Here is a 17,403-nt window from a genome sequence, read left to right on the forward strand (position 1 = left end):
GCTTTCCTCCCCAGGAGCAAGCGTCTTTTAATTTCTTTGCTGCAGTCCCCATCTGCAGTGATCTTGGAGCACAGGAAAATAAAATCTGACACTACCTCCATTTCTTCCCCATCTATTTGCCAGGAATTGAGAGGGCCAGATGTCAGGATCTTTGTTTTCAATCAAACTTTTGCACTCTCCTCCTTCACCCGCATCAACAGGCTCTTTAGTTCCTCTTCACTTTCTGCCATCATTTCTCCTCTAGTTTCTTATAAAAACCAGGCAAAACCTTTAAAAAAACCAAATCCCCTGCCCGCCCCCCCCCAAAGAAATTACAGATGCCTTGTTGGCGTATGTAATCTTGTTTGTTGCAAAAGTCAACCTCAAAGTTGTTTTCTTTTTTGTTTACTGATCTATAAAATATTAAAAACATTAAAATGAGCAATTAATAAAATATTGCAACTGTCAAAATGAGCATCACATTCTCTGTCAGTGCTGAAGGAGTCTAATGTACTTAAACTAGTGGCTGTTTTCGGCTATCGCTACTAACCTCCATTGGCTGCAGTGGGCATAAACTCATGAGCTGATGGTATACATGCAAGGAGATGTCCTGTGTATGAGGGGCCTTATGCTTCCTTCCAGGTTTCTGATATGTGGATTATGTGCTCCCTCCTTTCCACATATATGAGCCAGAGAAATGATCTACGTCAGGGGTAGTCAACCTGTGGTCCTCCAGATGTCCATGGACTACAATTCCCATGAGTCCCTGCCAGCGTTTGCTGGCAGGGGCTCATGGGAAGTGTAGTGCATGGACATCTGGAGGACCACTGGTTGACTACCCCTGATCTACGTTATTATCTTTCTTCTTCAAAGACAGCTATTAACTGGGAACACGGTTGGTAATTGATCATCGGCGTTTTGTGCTGACAAAAATCTCTGACAAAAATGTTCCTATTTTTTTGGTGGATCAGTTTTAAAATACATAAATGAGCATTTTTCATGAGCGGAGGAATCAGTACCGGTGATGATGGTCCTGAAATTCCATAGAGGAGAAACAGCATGAGATCTTCCCCTCCACTGTGCAGAGACAGTCCCTCAAGGTGTAAACAGAGGAGCCCCCTCATGTGGAGGCCATTTTGAGAAAAGAGAAAAACAGTCCCCAACTGGGCTTTCAGTTATTCACCCCCACACGCTTTCTTCATGCTGGAATCAGAGGCCTTTGCGTTTTGTCTCAACCACACTATTTAGCCATCATTCCGGGCAGAACCAGGACATTTTAATTTTATCACGGCTTATGTCGAGGGCTTCTGTCTCACAGATCCATGGGGATACTGTACTGCAGGCTTCAGAAATAATTTGGTTTCCATTCAGCATCCCACAGCTGTTTGCTTCAACGGGGCCCAGTTCTCGTGATCTGCAAAAGGAAGAAGAAAATCTCTAGCACTGTCAAACGGCATGCTTACAGAGGCAGTTAGCTTGACTTCTGCCTCAGAAACTGCGGTTTGGCTTTTTAAATATTCAGACATCTTTTAATTCAGCCCCACCTAGAAATTGCCCACGGGCATCAGACTTTTAGAGTTTTAAGGAGCCATTTCGCAATTTTCCTGCTTCCTAAACCACCTGTTAAAAACATTACATTACAGATTACATTACAGATTACATAACCGCAGTCGATGACAGAATGTCATGGATTATTTTTAACATGATCCTAACTGCACTTCAATATAAGATTGAATTTTAGGTATACTTGAGAAATACGATAAGGAAAATGCGATATTTTGTTACAAATTCCCACTTAGAATCTGTTTCTGATCTATCCATGTTTAATCGGAAATAAGTCCTGCTTAACGTGTGCATAATAAGCAGCAGAGGGGAAAACTCACCGTTTGCTGTCTAAGGGGGAGCCGTTCACCCATGCCCATTTTTGTTCAGGGAATGTAGTTTGAAGTCCAATCCACAGCAATTGCATCTCTTCATTAATGCTCTGTATAAAAGCCTGCAACCAGCATAATTAGTTACCATAGTGTTGGTTTAAATGATTTTTCTCTGCCTCAACATTTCCAAGCCAGCAAGAAAACAGCAATCAATCCTATGATATCTTGGCAAGAAATATGTTATGGCAATGAGCTTCCTTAAGAAAGATGCTCCTATAACATTCGTTGGGGGAATTTACAGTTTTCTGAAAATTACTTTTTTTAAGATACATGTGATACTTACTTATACTGATAGCTTTACATCTTCTTCCTTACTTTGAGAAACGTAAAAAAAATTACGGCACAGAAACATGGCAACCACAGAGCGTTCTGCAGGAAGGTCATTTTTTCACTGCAAAAGAGATTTTTAAAAAATTCTTGGTGGACTGCACCAAGACTGGTCCCCACCCTGAATGACAGAAATCAGTGGAGATAATTTAGCCTGTGCCAGGAGACATCTACTTCTACTTCATGGGTCTATGAAACCAACTCCCTTGGTCCAATTCTCTTGAAGCTTGGGAGGTCTGTCTGTCTGTCTGTCTGTCTGTCTGCCTTTATTTATTTATTTATTAGATTTTTATACCACCCTCCCATAGGCTCCGGGCCGCTTACATGAAACGTCATAGGGTCATTACATAGAACCTCATAACAGCAGTAAATGGTGGGGTGGGAGCTGTGGATCACTGGCATCGGCAGTTTTATTTCTCATATGTTTTTGTGAACTACAACTGCTCTGTTTACTTCCATCTTTAGGGTAAGAAAGGTGGTTAGTTGAGACCAACTTTCTCTTCAGGGGCACCTCATCTTCCTACACGTAGTTGCCTGGCGTCTACTCTTTTGAACGCCAGGTGCCCGGTCAAGATTTTTTAAATTTTCCTAGACCATTTTGTGCATTGATGGTGTTTCTGTCCTCTTTTAACTGCTGTTTTAATCCTCTAGCCTTGGTTTACCATGTCTTTCTGCTTCTGCATCACCAACAGCCGAGATGATTTTGCTCCACAGTCTTCTTGACCCTTTTTCCAGCTTCCCTGCTCTTTGGAGATCCAGTAGCACTTGTCCTCGTACAAGATCCATTTTTGAGGACAGAGTTTGCATGTGGCATTGCCTGGAGGAAAAGAATAGAGGCAGAATTCTGTGGAGGTGAAAGGATGCTAAATATCAGGGTTTTCCTGCCTGTACCATGGTTTACACTTAGGGCCATTCCGCACTAGGATCCATGTTGCAAATTTTTTGCGGAACGAAATATCGCCATTTTAAATAGTGGAATTCGTTGTTATGTATACCTGCCTTTGTAGTGGAATCCAGTTGCGTTTCTATCGTTTCCCACAGGCTTCCGGTCTCAGCAAAAATCGCTAGCCAGGAAGCGCTATTGCTGAGCTCATCCCGCCCCTGGCCGTCAAGCAGCCAATGGGCGGCCGTTAGCATGCTTCCAAACAGCCCCTTTCCCTTTAAGGAAGGTTTAAAAAAAAAAAACACCCGTTGCAACGAATCTGCGTTGATTTGTTGCAAAGGAGAGACCCATCCAGCTAGCAGGTGGTGTTTGAGCTGCCGTTACATCGTTGCCACACTCCCCCTGAGTGAAAAAAAAATACCCCCCCCCCCCTCACGGGCGCGATTTTCAGCCGAAAACAATGTGAAAAATAAAGGAAAAATAAACCAGCAAACGGGTCTCTGTGTTGCTTGTGCCTGGTGACTTTAAACAGAGGGACTGCAGCCGGGGAAGCCTCACTGGGTAAACGAAGGCTTGCCGGTGCGTTGATCTCCGCTCGCTTGGAGAAAAAAAATGGCGATCGCTTCGCCAGAAGATCAGAGGAGAGAGCAGGGGGAGGGACTTTGCAGAAACCGCAACAATGGTAACGCACAGAACTTTCCCACTAGTGTTGCAGATTGGTTGCAGGAGTGTAGCGCTTTCCGGAGGGTGAATCCACTTTTTGGGATTTTCCTGAAAGCGCTACAACGAAGCGCTTTTTACGGATCGGTTTCAGGAGTGTTGCAGATTGTCAACGACGTTGTGCATAACGGCAAAACTGTAGCAATTTCAATTAGTAGCCATTGTGCTATTTTGGACGAATGCGGAACGGCCCTTAGTGTATTTGGTGTAAGAAACAGCTGTAGTACTCTGAAGTACTTTGATGGAGCCACAAAGTCAAGCACAGAATCAGAATGAGAACTGAAAAGTCTATGACGGTCTGGCTTTGATTGCTTCCCCAGTATTGAATAGCGGGGTCAAGAAAGCGCAGAGTCACTTTTAGACTGAAACATCAGCCCTTTATTAGATTACACCAACTGAACTGGAAAACATAGCCCACCACTCGAATTTATATACAGACTCAGGTTTTCCCCGGAGCCCGTGAGTGGCTCCTTGAAAGATTCCAGGTTTAAACTAATTGTACCATTCAAATGATCCAGTGGCAGGTTGGCTCCTGTGTGCTAACCCAGTGGTCCCCAACCTTTCTGAGGCTGGGGACCGGCAGGGCAACTGCCCCGCCCGCGCATCGCGCCAAGACTGGCCGAAATCGCACATGCGCGGCACTTTCGCGCATGCGCAAAAGTGCCGTGCATGCGCGATTTCGGCCGTGCATGCGCAGTGCGCGGCCCTGATTCCCTCTCCCCGCCCTCCCGCAGTAAGAAGCTTCCTGGGCCGCAAGCTTGCGGCCTGGGAAGTTTTTACTGTGGGGGGGGGGCGGGGAGAGGGAGCCGCGTCCCGGCGCCATGGCCTTCGCGGCCCGACACCGGGACGCGGCCCGCAGGTTGGGGACCACTGTGCTAACCAATAGCCCAGGGGTGGCCAAAGTGTGGCTGTCCAGAAGTCCATAGACTACAATTCCCAGGAGCCCCTGCCAGTTTTGATTGTGGAAAATACATCACACTTAGGGCTCAGGCGGCAGAGGGTTTTTTACTGACTTGTTCTTATTTATTTAAAATACATCTGCAACCTCTACACCTAAATGAGGTCCCCATTTTAAAACAGAGTGGCGTTTATTTGCAACGTATGTTTCATAAAACAGGGAATTCTAATACTGTGTATCAAAATTCAAAGCATTGGCTCTAGACTAGATTCAGGTGCCAGACACAAGCCAGGACTTCTTCATGACGACTGTGAATGGTCAGTTGCTAGGCTCACATGCTTCATTCCTGCATGGTGTAGTGGTTAAGAGCAGCTGGCTCTAATCTAGAGAATGGGGGTTGATTCCCCACTCCTCCTCATGCAGCCAGCTGGGTGACCTTTGGCCAATGATGGTTCTCTTAGAACTCTCTCAGCCCCACCTTCCTTCACAGGGCGTCTGTTGTGGGGAGAGGAAAGGGAAGGTGAATGTAAGTCGCTTTGAGACTCCTTTGGTTAGAGAAAAGTGGCATATAAGAACCAGCTCTTCTTCTTCAGTAATCTCAGGACTCAGCCTCGCCTCCCTCACAGGGCATCTGTTGTGGGGAGAGGAAAGGGAGAGGAATGTAAGCCGCTTTGAGACTCCTTTGGGTAGAGAAAAGCGGCATATAAGAACTAACTCTTCTTCTTCAGTAATCTCAGGACTCTCCCAGCCTCGCCTCCCTCACAGGGTGCCTGTTGTGGGGAGAGGAAGCGAAGGCCATTGTAGGCCACTTTGAGACTCCTTCAGGTACAGAAAAGCAGAGTGTAAAAACCAGCTCTTCCTCTTCTGGTCTTTAGGCTGAGATTAATGCTGAATCTATTCATCTGACTCCAGTTTCTTCATGATGTCCAAATGCAGGCACCGGAATTTAACTGAGGTTACTCGGGCACTCTACTCCAGGATTAAACCACAGTCAAAAATCCCAGTTGTTCAGATGAAAGTCGACTCAGCTTTGTTCCTCACCCACATCCAAATATTGTGAAGAGCTCAAACCAGTTCTCTTTTTGGCTTCCATCTCCTGACACCATGAGGTGTGGAAAGAAAGGGGAGGAGGGAGGGAGTGTGTGGGCCTGATAGCAAACCAGCTGAAGTAAACAGACTCTAGCTAGTAAGCATTATCTGAAAGTGCTTCTGATAACTATATTTATTTTATTGGCCTGTGGGCAGCTTTTCTGGCTCTTTCCCAGAACTGAGCAGCCTACCTGTGACTTCAAGTTTACATCCCCACATTGTATCCAAGAGAAAATTGGGCCACTTCTTTACTGGTAGTCCATACCAGCCTAGACTAATTTACCATAAGGCCGGAACAAAGCTTACCTGAAGTGCATAGACAGGGATGCCAGCCTCCAGGTGGGACCTGGGGATCCCCTGGAATTACAGCTCATCTCCAGAATACAGAGATCAGTTTCCCCTGGAGAAAGTGAATGTTTTGAAGGGTGGACTCTGCAGCATTGTACCCTACCAAGGTCCCTGTTCTCCCCAGGTTCCAGCCCCCAAACTCCAGAAGTTTCCCAACTTGGATCTGGCAGCCCTACTCAGAGGAATTTTATGATTCATGCTAGGTTTGTCACTGGGGGGTGGGAGTTACAATTACCTGCTAAGCTGCTATGCTGGGGCTGACACAAGAACCGCCACAAGTGAGACACAAAGATCTTCAGGTCAGCCTTATTTTCTGTTCCGTTGGCCGTGGCTTCCCGGGAGACGTTCACTTTCTTCGCAGCATCCATAGGCTGCCGCATCTGAAAAGCTTCAAACAATGCCCGTTTTGGTGTATCAAATTGGGGAGAAGGGACCCTAAAGATATTATACCAAAATTTATCAGAGGAACACAGGGATTTTGCAATCTCACATCAAGAAGAGCCTCTTGTGGCGCAGAGTGTTAAGGCAGCAGACATGCAGCCTGAAAGCTCTGCCCATGAGGCCGGGAGTTCGATCCCAGCAGCCGGCTCAAGGTGGACTCAGCCTTCCATCCTTCCGAGGTTGGTAAAATGAGTACCCAGCTTGCTGGGGGGTCAACGGTAATGACTGGGGAAGGCACTGGCAAACCACCCCGTATTGAGTCTGCCATGAAAACACTAGAGGGCGTCACCCCAAGGGTCAGACATGACCCGGTGCTTGCACAGGGGATACCTTTACCTTTACCTTACCAAGAATCAGTGCCAGGGCTCTACATTGCTATACATTAAGGAAGCCAGAAGAAAAAACTCTCTCTCTGTGGTGAGAAGTGCCATACCCTCTCTCCAGTGATTTGCATGGCAGCCTTTACTGTCTAGCTTATTCCTAAATTAGCTGGTGTTAGGAATGAGTCCCTGCAAGTAATTGGATTCAGGATGCCTAGAATCCAAACCAAACATAGATGAGACACCAGGAAATGCAAGACGAGACGCTGAGGAAGCAAAACCAACAGCTTCGATCATCTTCCCAATGGCCACCCCTTTGCCATCACGTGCAGGGATGAGTTGGGAAGAGACCAGCAATAGGGCTTTTTGGGATAACACAGAGCTTTCCCCAAATAGCACTCACTTTGACTATTCCAGGTTGGACTATTCCAGGTGCAGAGTTTGGGGGGAGGGGGGCTCAAGCCCTTTCTCCACACATGCTGCCCTCTAAATCGTGGATTGCATATTTTTATATTTATAGAATCATAGAAAATAGTTAGAAGGGACCTCCAGGGTCATCTAGTCCAACCACCTGCAGAAACCAGGAAATCCACAGCTACATGTACTAAACATGCATACTGTGCCTTTTCTGGTGGTTTGAAGCTGTTTACAATTGTTGGAACATACAAGATCAGTAGTGTGCATGATTTACCAGCCTAAGAAAAATATCCTAATGAGAACTTGGAAGGAGATGTGTCGCTAACATTGATTAGGAACTTCCTAATGTTTTTTTTTCTTTTTTTCAAATCTCCTCTCCTGTCCTGATTGGTTCAACTGGAGACTTCCTGCTCCTCTGAGCACACTTCTTTCCTGCTTGCAGACGGAACGAATAAACAGAAAGAACAGCTAAGCAGAATCTCGCTCTCCTCTTTCTTTACAAACTTGTTTCGCTCCACAATGAAACTATTTTATCCTTTTAGGCAGCTTGGTGCTTTGCCCTCCTGCAATATTTAAACTCGGCCAACAATGGCAGTAGTTACAAACATTTTCAGCCACAACCAAAGATAAAATAAGCCCCAAATATCTCCCCTCCCCTCCTTAAAAGATGCCTGTGGTTTAAACCCCTTAAAAGCCCCAGGAAAGCAGGCAGAATTTTCAACACCTTCTGAAGATCTCTAAAGAGGGGCCCTACTCAGCTCTTCAGGAATTCCATTCCTCAGAGCCAGAGTTGCGACAGAAAAGGGCTGGGATCTGGTCAGTGTCAGGCTCTCTGCCCTAAATCAGGGGTAGTCAACCTGTGTTCCTCCAGATGTTCATGGACTACAATTCCCATGAGCCCCTGCCAGTATTTTTTTTTTTTTAAGAAAGAAAACAGCTTTAACCACAGGGTGAAAAAAGGGGACAGGGAAAATCCAGACTTTTCCATTCACATGGCAGCCATCCCAGATTTTCTGCAATCTTTCCAAAAACTTCAGAGCAAAGCAGGCTTGGGAAGGTTTGGGGGGAAAGGTGGGGATACGCCGGGAGGGGCACAAATGTCCTCGTCTGACACCTTTTACAAATCCTTTAAATCAGGGGTAGTCAACCTGTGGTCCTCCAGATATTCATGGACTACAATTCCCATGAGCATTTGCTGGCAGGTGCTCATGGGAATTGTAGTCCATGGACATCTGGAGGGCCGCAGCTTGACTACCCCAGCTCTAACCGCTGCACTTACCCCAAATCCGGTGTGCTATCAGAGCTACGATTAAAAGGAACATCACAACGCATCCAATTCTTGCAGTGATTCCATTCCTGCTCGGCGGTCTCACCAGCGTGTCTGTAAGATATAGATATTTAGAGAAAAACTTTCACAGCAGGAGGGGGGGTGGTTGCTGCTACTGCGTACTTGAGTTGGTGTTAAAATTGCGGATTCCTGTTCACAGTTTCTTAAGCTTTTGTAAGGCGTGGAGGCAAACCGTCATGCTTACAACCGGGAAACTTCCAGGCCGCAGAAAGGAGCTTGACTTACCTTCCGCTGCCAGCTTGGAACTGTTCTCCTTTTGCCCCCTTGCTGTCGACTGCGAGCGAAGAGGCACGCCGCCTTCCTCGTCTCCCATTGTGAAAGATCCACCTTAGGGTCTCTTCCGTGGCAGCGAGAAAAGTGCAAGCGCTTTCTCTGAGCACCAAACTCAGCTCTGCCCGAGAAGAGACGCTGGCCGCTTCTCAGAGGAAAGGAAACAGGGAACAGCTAGGCCTCCAAGCACTTGACCTCCTCTCACCACCTCTGACATGCCCAGGCCTCCTGGAGACTAACGCTGGCCTTTGCTTCCAAAAATGGTGACGAGGGAAAGGCAGGGTGATTCATGCCCCAAGACGGATTCTGCTGTTTTAAAGCTGCTTTTGTTTTTGCACGTGCACAGCGAGGAAGACGGAAGTGGGCGGGCTGCCTCGATTTACCTGGGAAGGCAGCTCTCTCCGGTGGCTTGAAGGGACTGTCTTCCACATCCAAGTGCTCAGACTAGAACAAGGCTGAGGGTGTGATGCTAAATAACTGCAGGAGTCCATTTAGGGGGAGAATTGCCAGGGAAAGACGAGATCAACAGCACAATCGTATAAGGACAGCCTTCCCAAGTCTACAGGATTCAGTGGGTTTAGGAGGGTGCAATTCTGTCTATGACTGTACTCTAACGACAGAACTAGACATGACACTTGTCGAAGAAGAAGAAGAAAAAGAAGAAGAAGAAGAAGGAGTTAGTTCTTATATGCCGCTTTTCTCTACCCGAAGGAGTCTCAAAGCGGCTTACAGCCGCCTTCCCTTTCCTGTCCCCACAACAGACACCCTGTGAGGGAGGTGAGGCTGAGAGAGCCCTGATATTACTGAAGAAGAATTGGTTCTTATATGCCGTTTTTCTCTAACCAAAGGAGTCTGAAAGCGGCTTACAATCGCCTTCCCTTTCCTCTCCCCACAACAGACACCCTGTGAGGGAGGTGAGGCTGAGAGAGCCCTGATATTACTGAAGAAGAAGAAGAGTTGGTTCTTATATGCCACTTTTCTCTACCCGAAGGAGCCTCAAAGCGGCTTACAGTTGCCTTCCCTTTCCTCTCCCCACAACAGACACCCTGTGAGGGAGGTGAGGCTGAGAGAGCCCTGAGATTACTGCTCAGTCAAAACAGCTTTATCAGCGCCATGGCAAGCCCAAGGTCACCCAGCTGGCTGCATGTGGGGGAGTGCAGAATCGAACCTGGCATACCAGATTAGAAGTCCGCACTCCTCACCACTACACCAAACTGGCTCTCATTCGTTCCTGGGCCCATTCCACATACATAGGATAATGCACTTTCAGTGTGCTTTTGCTGCTGGATTTTCCTGTGCAGAACAGGAAAATCTACTTCTAAAGTGCATTGAAAGCACATTATCTATTGTGTGCAGAATAGGACCTGGATGGCTGAGATTGAAACTAAATCTAAGGGTGGCCCCAGGTCTGACCCACGACAGCTGATGGCATCTTAAAGAAGAATCTGAGCATTTAAAAATGCTGTAAGGGCCCATCACACCCCTTTCAAGGGTCAGAACAGCATCCAGGGGCATGTGGAGCCAGAGGAAGGGGCAAAGAGAACCTACGGACATGTCCTCTGGCAAAAATGGCATTGGGGTAGGGAGACCATTGCAGTGTTCAGTGCCAGACTTATCGATGGAACTCTTTAAAAAGTGAATTCCCCTGTGCTTGTGTGGCCGGGTGTTGCCTTACAAGAATTGTGTGGCTTGTAACCTTTAGATCAGGGGTAGTCAACCTGTGGTCCTCCAGATGTTCATGGACTACAGTTCCCAGGAGCCCCTGCCAGTATTTGCTGGCAGGGGCTCATGGGAATTGTAGTCCATGAACATCTGGAGGACCACAGGTTGACTACCCCTGCTTTAGATAACCGCACAGACTCAGGCTGGAAGAAAAAGTACCAGCACTGAGAATTTCATCCCAGTCGGAGGGAGGGAGAAAGTGACATCCAAGAATGTATTTCTCACCCAAAGCAATGGAAATAACTACTGGATGACTCAACTGCAATCTCAGCATGAAAGATAATGAGGCTTTTGACATCACCAGAGATCTGGTTGCATTTCAGATACAACTGCAGTTGCTGCTCCAGCTTCTCCAGCGCCAAGTAGGCCATCTGGGGACCAGCCAGTGACAGAACTGTGAATAGCATCATGGCCTTTGCTTCTACGTACAAGTTGTCGAGCTAGAGTAGGGTCTTCTTACAGTAGGGTGTCCTTACAGATCTATTTGAGTCCAGGGCCTAGTCTGCACACAATAGATAATGCAGTTTCAATGCACTTTAGAAGTAGATTTTCCTGTTCTGCACAGGAAATTCCAGCTGCCAAAGCACACTGAAAGTGCATTATCCTAAGTGTGCAGAATGGGCCCAGGAGCACCTTTAAGGCCAACAAAGTTTTATTCTGGGTAGATGCTTTTGTGTGTAGGCACTCTTCTTCAGATATATTTGGTTTGGAACTGTGAGTACATTGTGGGAGGGAGGTGGGAGCAAGCTGTGTGAGTTTGGGACAGTCAGAGTCCTGATAATGCAGTTCTCACAGAGCAGTCCTGTCCAGGCTCTCTCAGCCCCATCTACCTCACAGGGTGTCTGTTGTGGCGAGAGGAAGGGAAGGCAGTTGTAAGCCACTTTGAGGCTCCTTCGGGTAATGGAAAGCAGAATATGGGGGGAAAAACCCGCTTGTGCATTGAGACTGTATGGCCCTTTCCAACTCAATGATTCTATAGTTTTAATATTAGATTGAAGTGGAAAGCCTACAGGTATTATAGGAATTATTGGAAAGAAATACACCCTAGCCTGCAATGATTTTTGCTATAATGACGTCACTAACGAGTTGGTTTCCTATCAATCTACTTCCATTGTATAGTGTTGGTGGTTTTCAAATTTTGCAAACATATTATAGGTGCACCTATTTTGAGGTTCAGGATATATTATAGTAATCCTGAGGTTTCCAAGAGTTTAAAAATTAAGTTGGACAGTTTACAGTTTGGTCAGAATTCATCATTGCACCCATCAGAAGATAAGCAGGGCTGGTACTCATGTGGGAGGCCACCAAGAAAGACTCTGCAGAGGAAGGCACTGGGAAACCACCTCTGCTTCTCACCTGCCTGGAAAAGTCCTTGACTGGGGTTTCCTTAAGGTTGGTGGAATTTATGGCATTTATGTTCATCATCATCATCATCATCATCATCATCATCATCATCATCATTATTACATTTATTAACCGCCACTCCCAAGCAAGCTCATGGTGGGTTACAGATGTCCAGTTGACCCCTCCCCCATTAAAACCCCATTAAAATGGACAGAAAAATACCAATACAATAGACCAACAACATGGCAGAGAACCCCCCCCCCAATCCCCAACCCTACCCCTACCTGTAGAGGGAGGAGGAAACAGAGACAAGTTAATCACATTTGCATCTTGACACCAGGTACGATGGCTCTGTTATCTAATGTCAAAAGATTCCAAAAGATTCTCTGCAAATTCGCAAACTGTAGCAAAACCAGAAAATTGTACTTGTATATTTTTCCTCAAGCAGTTGTTGTTGTTGTTGTTTTGACCCAGTGGAGAAATGTCCTCCATCCTAGAATATACCCAAGTATTTCAACCCATGGCCTTGCATTCTGTTTATGAACCTAGCTGGCTGAGGCAATGGTTCATCAAGATGCAAGCACAGTTTATTTTTACAGCTTACGTAGAGTAATGGATCTCACCCAAGTAGGACATGGTTTATTTGTCTCCCACCTGGCTGGAATATCACAGCTGTAAAGGACAGAGACATGGGCAGCCTGATGGCTAGAATGTTTTGAACCGGACAGGCCTAATAGCTCGAGCTGGCCAGCCCTACTAAGAAGAAGCAGGCCTATGAATGTGTGCAAGACCTGTGTTTTGAAGGGTGCCCAGAAGAAGCACTGAAAAATCAACCTGGTGTCACCAGAGGAGGAAGCACGGGGACCACACTGACTGGAAGCCAGGCATTGTTGATATGCTTTACAGCAAAATGACCACATCTGAAGCTATCTGGAGAGCTGCATGCAAAGTATTTCGGCAGGAACCTGGTCTCAGAAAGACATTTGTGCCTTTAGCTTGCAAAACTTGAAACTGAACATTAATATGAATTAATGAAGCCTTATTTATAGCCTACCGTCTTTACTGAGACTTAAGGTAGATTACTGAGTGCAGAAAGTGGGGGAAAATCTAATTGTCCCATATAGAGCACTGAACAAACAACGCGGTGGGAAGACAAAGATAACAACGGAATACAAAGATTCAGGAATACAAAGATTCAATGACAATGCAACCATCATGAGAACTACAAACTGTCTAACGCAAGATATTGTTTTAGAGATGCAGAATGTGAGATTGCAAAGTATAAGACAATGCAGTCTTATATGTTTCACACAATAATAGATTGTACCAGCAATACTATAGTGTTAACACTGGGTTCCAATCCACTCCCAAACCCTATTCAAGATGTTGCTTTTGACCATTGAAGCCCTACATGGCATGGGACTAAGGCAGTGGTCCCCAACCTTTTTATCACTGGGGACCACTCAACGCTTGACAATTTTACTGAGGCCCGGTGGAGGGGGGTAGTTGACTCCTCTACTCTCAGCCACTGCCCTAACGCTCTCTGATCGCTATGGTAATGTTTAAACATCCTTTCAAAATAAGATACAGACACACCACAACAATGAACATAAGGAACATTTTATTTTTATGGAAATTTTAACTCATGACAATGACAAATCAATGGGAACCCTGAGCTTGTTTCTCTGCAACGAGATAGTCCCATCTGGGAGTGATGGGAGACAATGACACCCGAAGTGTGTTGTAAAGGGCCGGGGGGGGGGGGGAGAAGAAGTCCTTAGCGGCCCACCTCCAATTAGTCGACGGTCCACATGTGGTCCATCGCCCACAGGTTGGGGATCGCTAGACTAAGGTATATATCATAGGGACTGGCCCGCCTAACTGTCTCATCAGTCAAAGAAGCTTTTTTCTGGTGGGTTAAATGAGAGAGGACCTTTTTAGTGGCAGCCCCAAGATTATGGAACAACTTCCCCAAAGCAGGTATGCCTACCCTTTCACTTTAAGTGGCAGCTGAAGAGAGTTTTATTCAAGATGATACTTTTTACTGTTAGCCTTGCACAAAATTGGACACTAGAAAGGAAACAAGACAAAATTCAGTAAATTTGCTACTTGTACATTTAGTCACAGGGTGTGATGATTGCAGGAAGAGATCAAACATTATCAAAGCCTACGGTTGCAGCATTTCAGACCTGGGCTTTTTCTTCCGTGAAACAAAAAAGAAAAGGAGCCTTACAGGCCACTAAAGGATATTATATTCATTATGCTGCTGGACGATGCCAGAATTAGGGTAGCCAGCCTCCAGTTAAGGCCTGGAGTTCTCACAGAATTACGATTACTCTCCAAACTACAAAGAATTGTTCCCTTGGAAGAAATAACAGGTTCAGAGGACAAACTCTATAGTGTACCACAGAATCTAGATATAATTCTTGTCCCAACTGCCCCCTCCAGAAGCACCCCCTCCCCCAAATCTCCAGGGATTCCCCAGGGAAGATGTGGCAAACTTACAAAGACTGTATTGCCCAAGACCTTACAAATACCCCTTTTCAGTTTTGTTGTCGTGTTTTTTAACATTTCCAAAGCGCCTTCTGTTTTTATGGAAAAGAACAGATCGAGAGAATGTCTCCTTTAGAAGCCCTCTAACTTAAACATCTACTTAAACATCTACTTTGTTTGTCAAAGAGCCTGCATATCACAAGGTATACAATTAAAAAATAAAATAAAACAGGCTCTCCTTAAAGACTTACACTGTAATATTAAAAACAAGACACATGGATGAGGAAATGAGAATAAAATGTGGGATGAAACTAGGCTCAGGCAGAACTTCATCATCTGCCCTGGCAGTCAAGGAAGGACAGTGTCATCTCAAGAATATCTGCAAGCTTTCTGAAGATATGTTATGCCTCAGAGAGCCAGTTTGGTGTAGTGGTTAGGAGTGCGGACTTCTAATCTGGCATGCCGGGTTCGATTCCCCGCTCCCCCACATGCAGCCAGCTGGGTGACCTTGGGCTTGCCACGGCACTGATAAAGCTGTCCTGACCGAACAGTGATATCAGGGGTCTCTCAGCCTCACCCACCCCACAGGGTGTCTGTTGTGGGGAGAGGAATGGGAAGGCGACTGTAAGCCGCTTTGAGCCTCCTTCGGGTAGGGAAAAGCGGCATATAAGAACCAACTCTTCTTCTTCTTCATACTAAGCCATATTCATTAATGTTTCTGTGACAGGTAACGCTCTAGGATTCACCCAGAATTCTGTAGTTTAACTCTGTGGTCAATCCTGCTGGAGATGTGGATCTAAGAGAGGGTAGACTGTGGCATTATACTTCGCTGAGGTCTCTCCCCCTCCTTCAGGCTGTCCCCCCAAATCTCCAGAAATTTCTCAGCCCAGAGTTGGCAATTCTGTTAATACAAGTTTGCAGAATGACTCTTTCCCAAAGAGTCATTTTCACCGATAAATGGACAGTGCCTACACAGTATATATTTATTATCTTCCATCGTGATATTGTGTTTTAATTACGTTTTAATGGGGGTTTACAGGATTTTATTGTACTTATGAATTTTAGTAAACCGCCGTGAGACATTTGAGAGTGGTGGTATATAAATATAAACGTAAACGTAAACGTAAACGTAAACGTAAATGTAAATATAAATAGAGCCAGTTTGGTGTAGTGGTTAGGAGTGCGGACTTCTAATCTGGTATGCCAGGTTCGATTCTGCACTCCCCCACATGCAGCCAGCTGGGTGACCTTGGGCTCGCCACGACACTGATAAACCTGTTCTGACTGAGCAGTGATATCAGGGCTCTCTCAGCCTCACCCACCCCACAGGGTGTCTGTTGTGGGGAGAGGAAAGAGAAGGCGACTGTAAGCCGCTTTGAGTCTCCTTCGGGTAGGGAAAAACGGCATATAAGAACCAACTCTTCTTCTTCTTCTTCTTCTTCTTCTTCTTCTTCTTCTTCTTCTTCTTCTTCTTCATATAAATATAAATATAAATATAAATATAAATATAAATATAAATATAAATATAAATATAAATATAAATATAAATATAAATATAAATATAAATATAAATATAAATATAAATATAAATATAAATATAAATATAAATATAAATATAAATATAAATATAAATATAAATATACCAGGATGACAGCATTTAACTTCTAAAATGCAGTCATCGTATCATAAATCATTTGCGTCTTCCCTCCTTCTGATTCCATTTACTGCTCCCTTGAATTTTAGGATCGAGAGAGCTCCTGCACACTGAAGGGCAAAAAAATACCTGTGGTTTGGCCCATCCTTTTCTTAGGCACACTCTACTGTAGACCTGTGTCCTCCGCTTCCTTTTCGCAACCCAGAATACCCACTTTCCAGCCTCAAAGGCAGCATTTTCACTCACACTTCCTACGCAAAACACCCACTTGCTTGTTCTTGTGGCTGATATTTGGGTGGGGAAGGGGTGGGGAGGAAGCAACTTCTGCAAGTTAAATGCAAAGCAGACTTGGGATTCTGCTCTGATCTCATGAGGGATGGCATTGCTGCAGAATCAATGAACCCACGGAGCTGCCTTAAACTGAGTCTGCCTCCAGAGTATTGAGATCAGCCAGGCTGGCAGCGGCTCTCCAGAGTTAGAAGCCCTTCCTACCACCTCCTGTCTGCTCTGTTAATCTGCAGACGCCAGGGGAACTCGGCCGGAGCCAGCTTGGCGTAGTGGTTGAGAGTGCAGACTTCTATTCTGGCATGCTGGGTTCGATTCTGCACTCCTCCACATGCAGCCAGATGGGTGACCTTGGGCTCGCCACGGCACTGAGAAAACTGTTCTGACCAGGCAGTGATATCAGCGCTCTCTCAGCCTCACCCACCCCACAGGGTGTCTGTTGTGGGGAGAGGAATGGAAAGGCGACTGTAAGCCGCTTTGAGCCTCCTTCGGGTAGGGAAAAGCGGCATATAAGAACCAACTCTTCTTCTTCTTACAGTGACTCTATCTATCTATCTATCTATCTATCTATCTATCTATCTATCTATCTATCTATCTATCTATCTATCTATCTATCTATCTATCTATCTATCTATCTATCTATCTATCTATCTATCTATCTATCTATCTATCTATCATCTATCTATCTATCAGCCTTGCTCAGATCTTGCAATCTGTGGTGTGTGGCTTCCTTTATCCATCTCGTGGTTATAAATGTTGGACCAAATTAAATAAAATAAACAAATACGTAAAAGTCCCTGCCAAAGTGATGAGAAGGGACTCTCTCGCTTGACGGTGGTGGGAGAAAGAGGTGCAGACCAATAAAAGTTACCTGAGCTGTAAAGGTTAGCTGACCACAACAACAGACAATGGATTGCTTCAAGTGTGAAAA

General features: G+C 45.5%; 1 protein-coding gene across 1 annotated transcript; it reads right to left on the reverse strand.

Annotated features, from left to right (window-relative positions):
* Positions 1-1,230: 1,230 nt before the first annotated feature.
* Positions 1,231-9,261, reverse strand: LOC143831525 (killer cell lectin-like receptor subfamily B member 1B allele A). Its single transcript, XM_077324574.1, has 6 exons — positions 8,930-9,261; positions 8,636-8,737; positions 6,414-6,566; positions 2,903-3,057; positions 1,863-1,975; positions 1,231-1,393 (listed from the first exon to the last, which is right to left on the reverse strand). The coding sequence occupies exons 1-6, from the start codon at positions 9,015-9,017 to the stop codon at positions 1,231-1,233; spliced, it is 774 nt and encodes a 257-aa protein (XP_077180689.1). The 5' UTR covers positions 9,018-9,261.
* Positions 9,262-17,403: the final 8,142 nt, after the last annotated feature.

This window comes from Paroedura picta, chromosome 3 (assembly GCF_049243985.1).
Source record: "Paroedura picta isolate Pp20150507F chromosome 3, Ppicta_v3.0, whole genome shotgun sequence".
In the NCBI taxonomy this organism is placed as follows: domain Eukaryota; kingdom Metazoa; phylum Chordata; class Lepidosauria; order Squamata; family Gekkonidae; genus Paroedura; species Paroedura picta.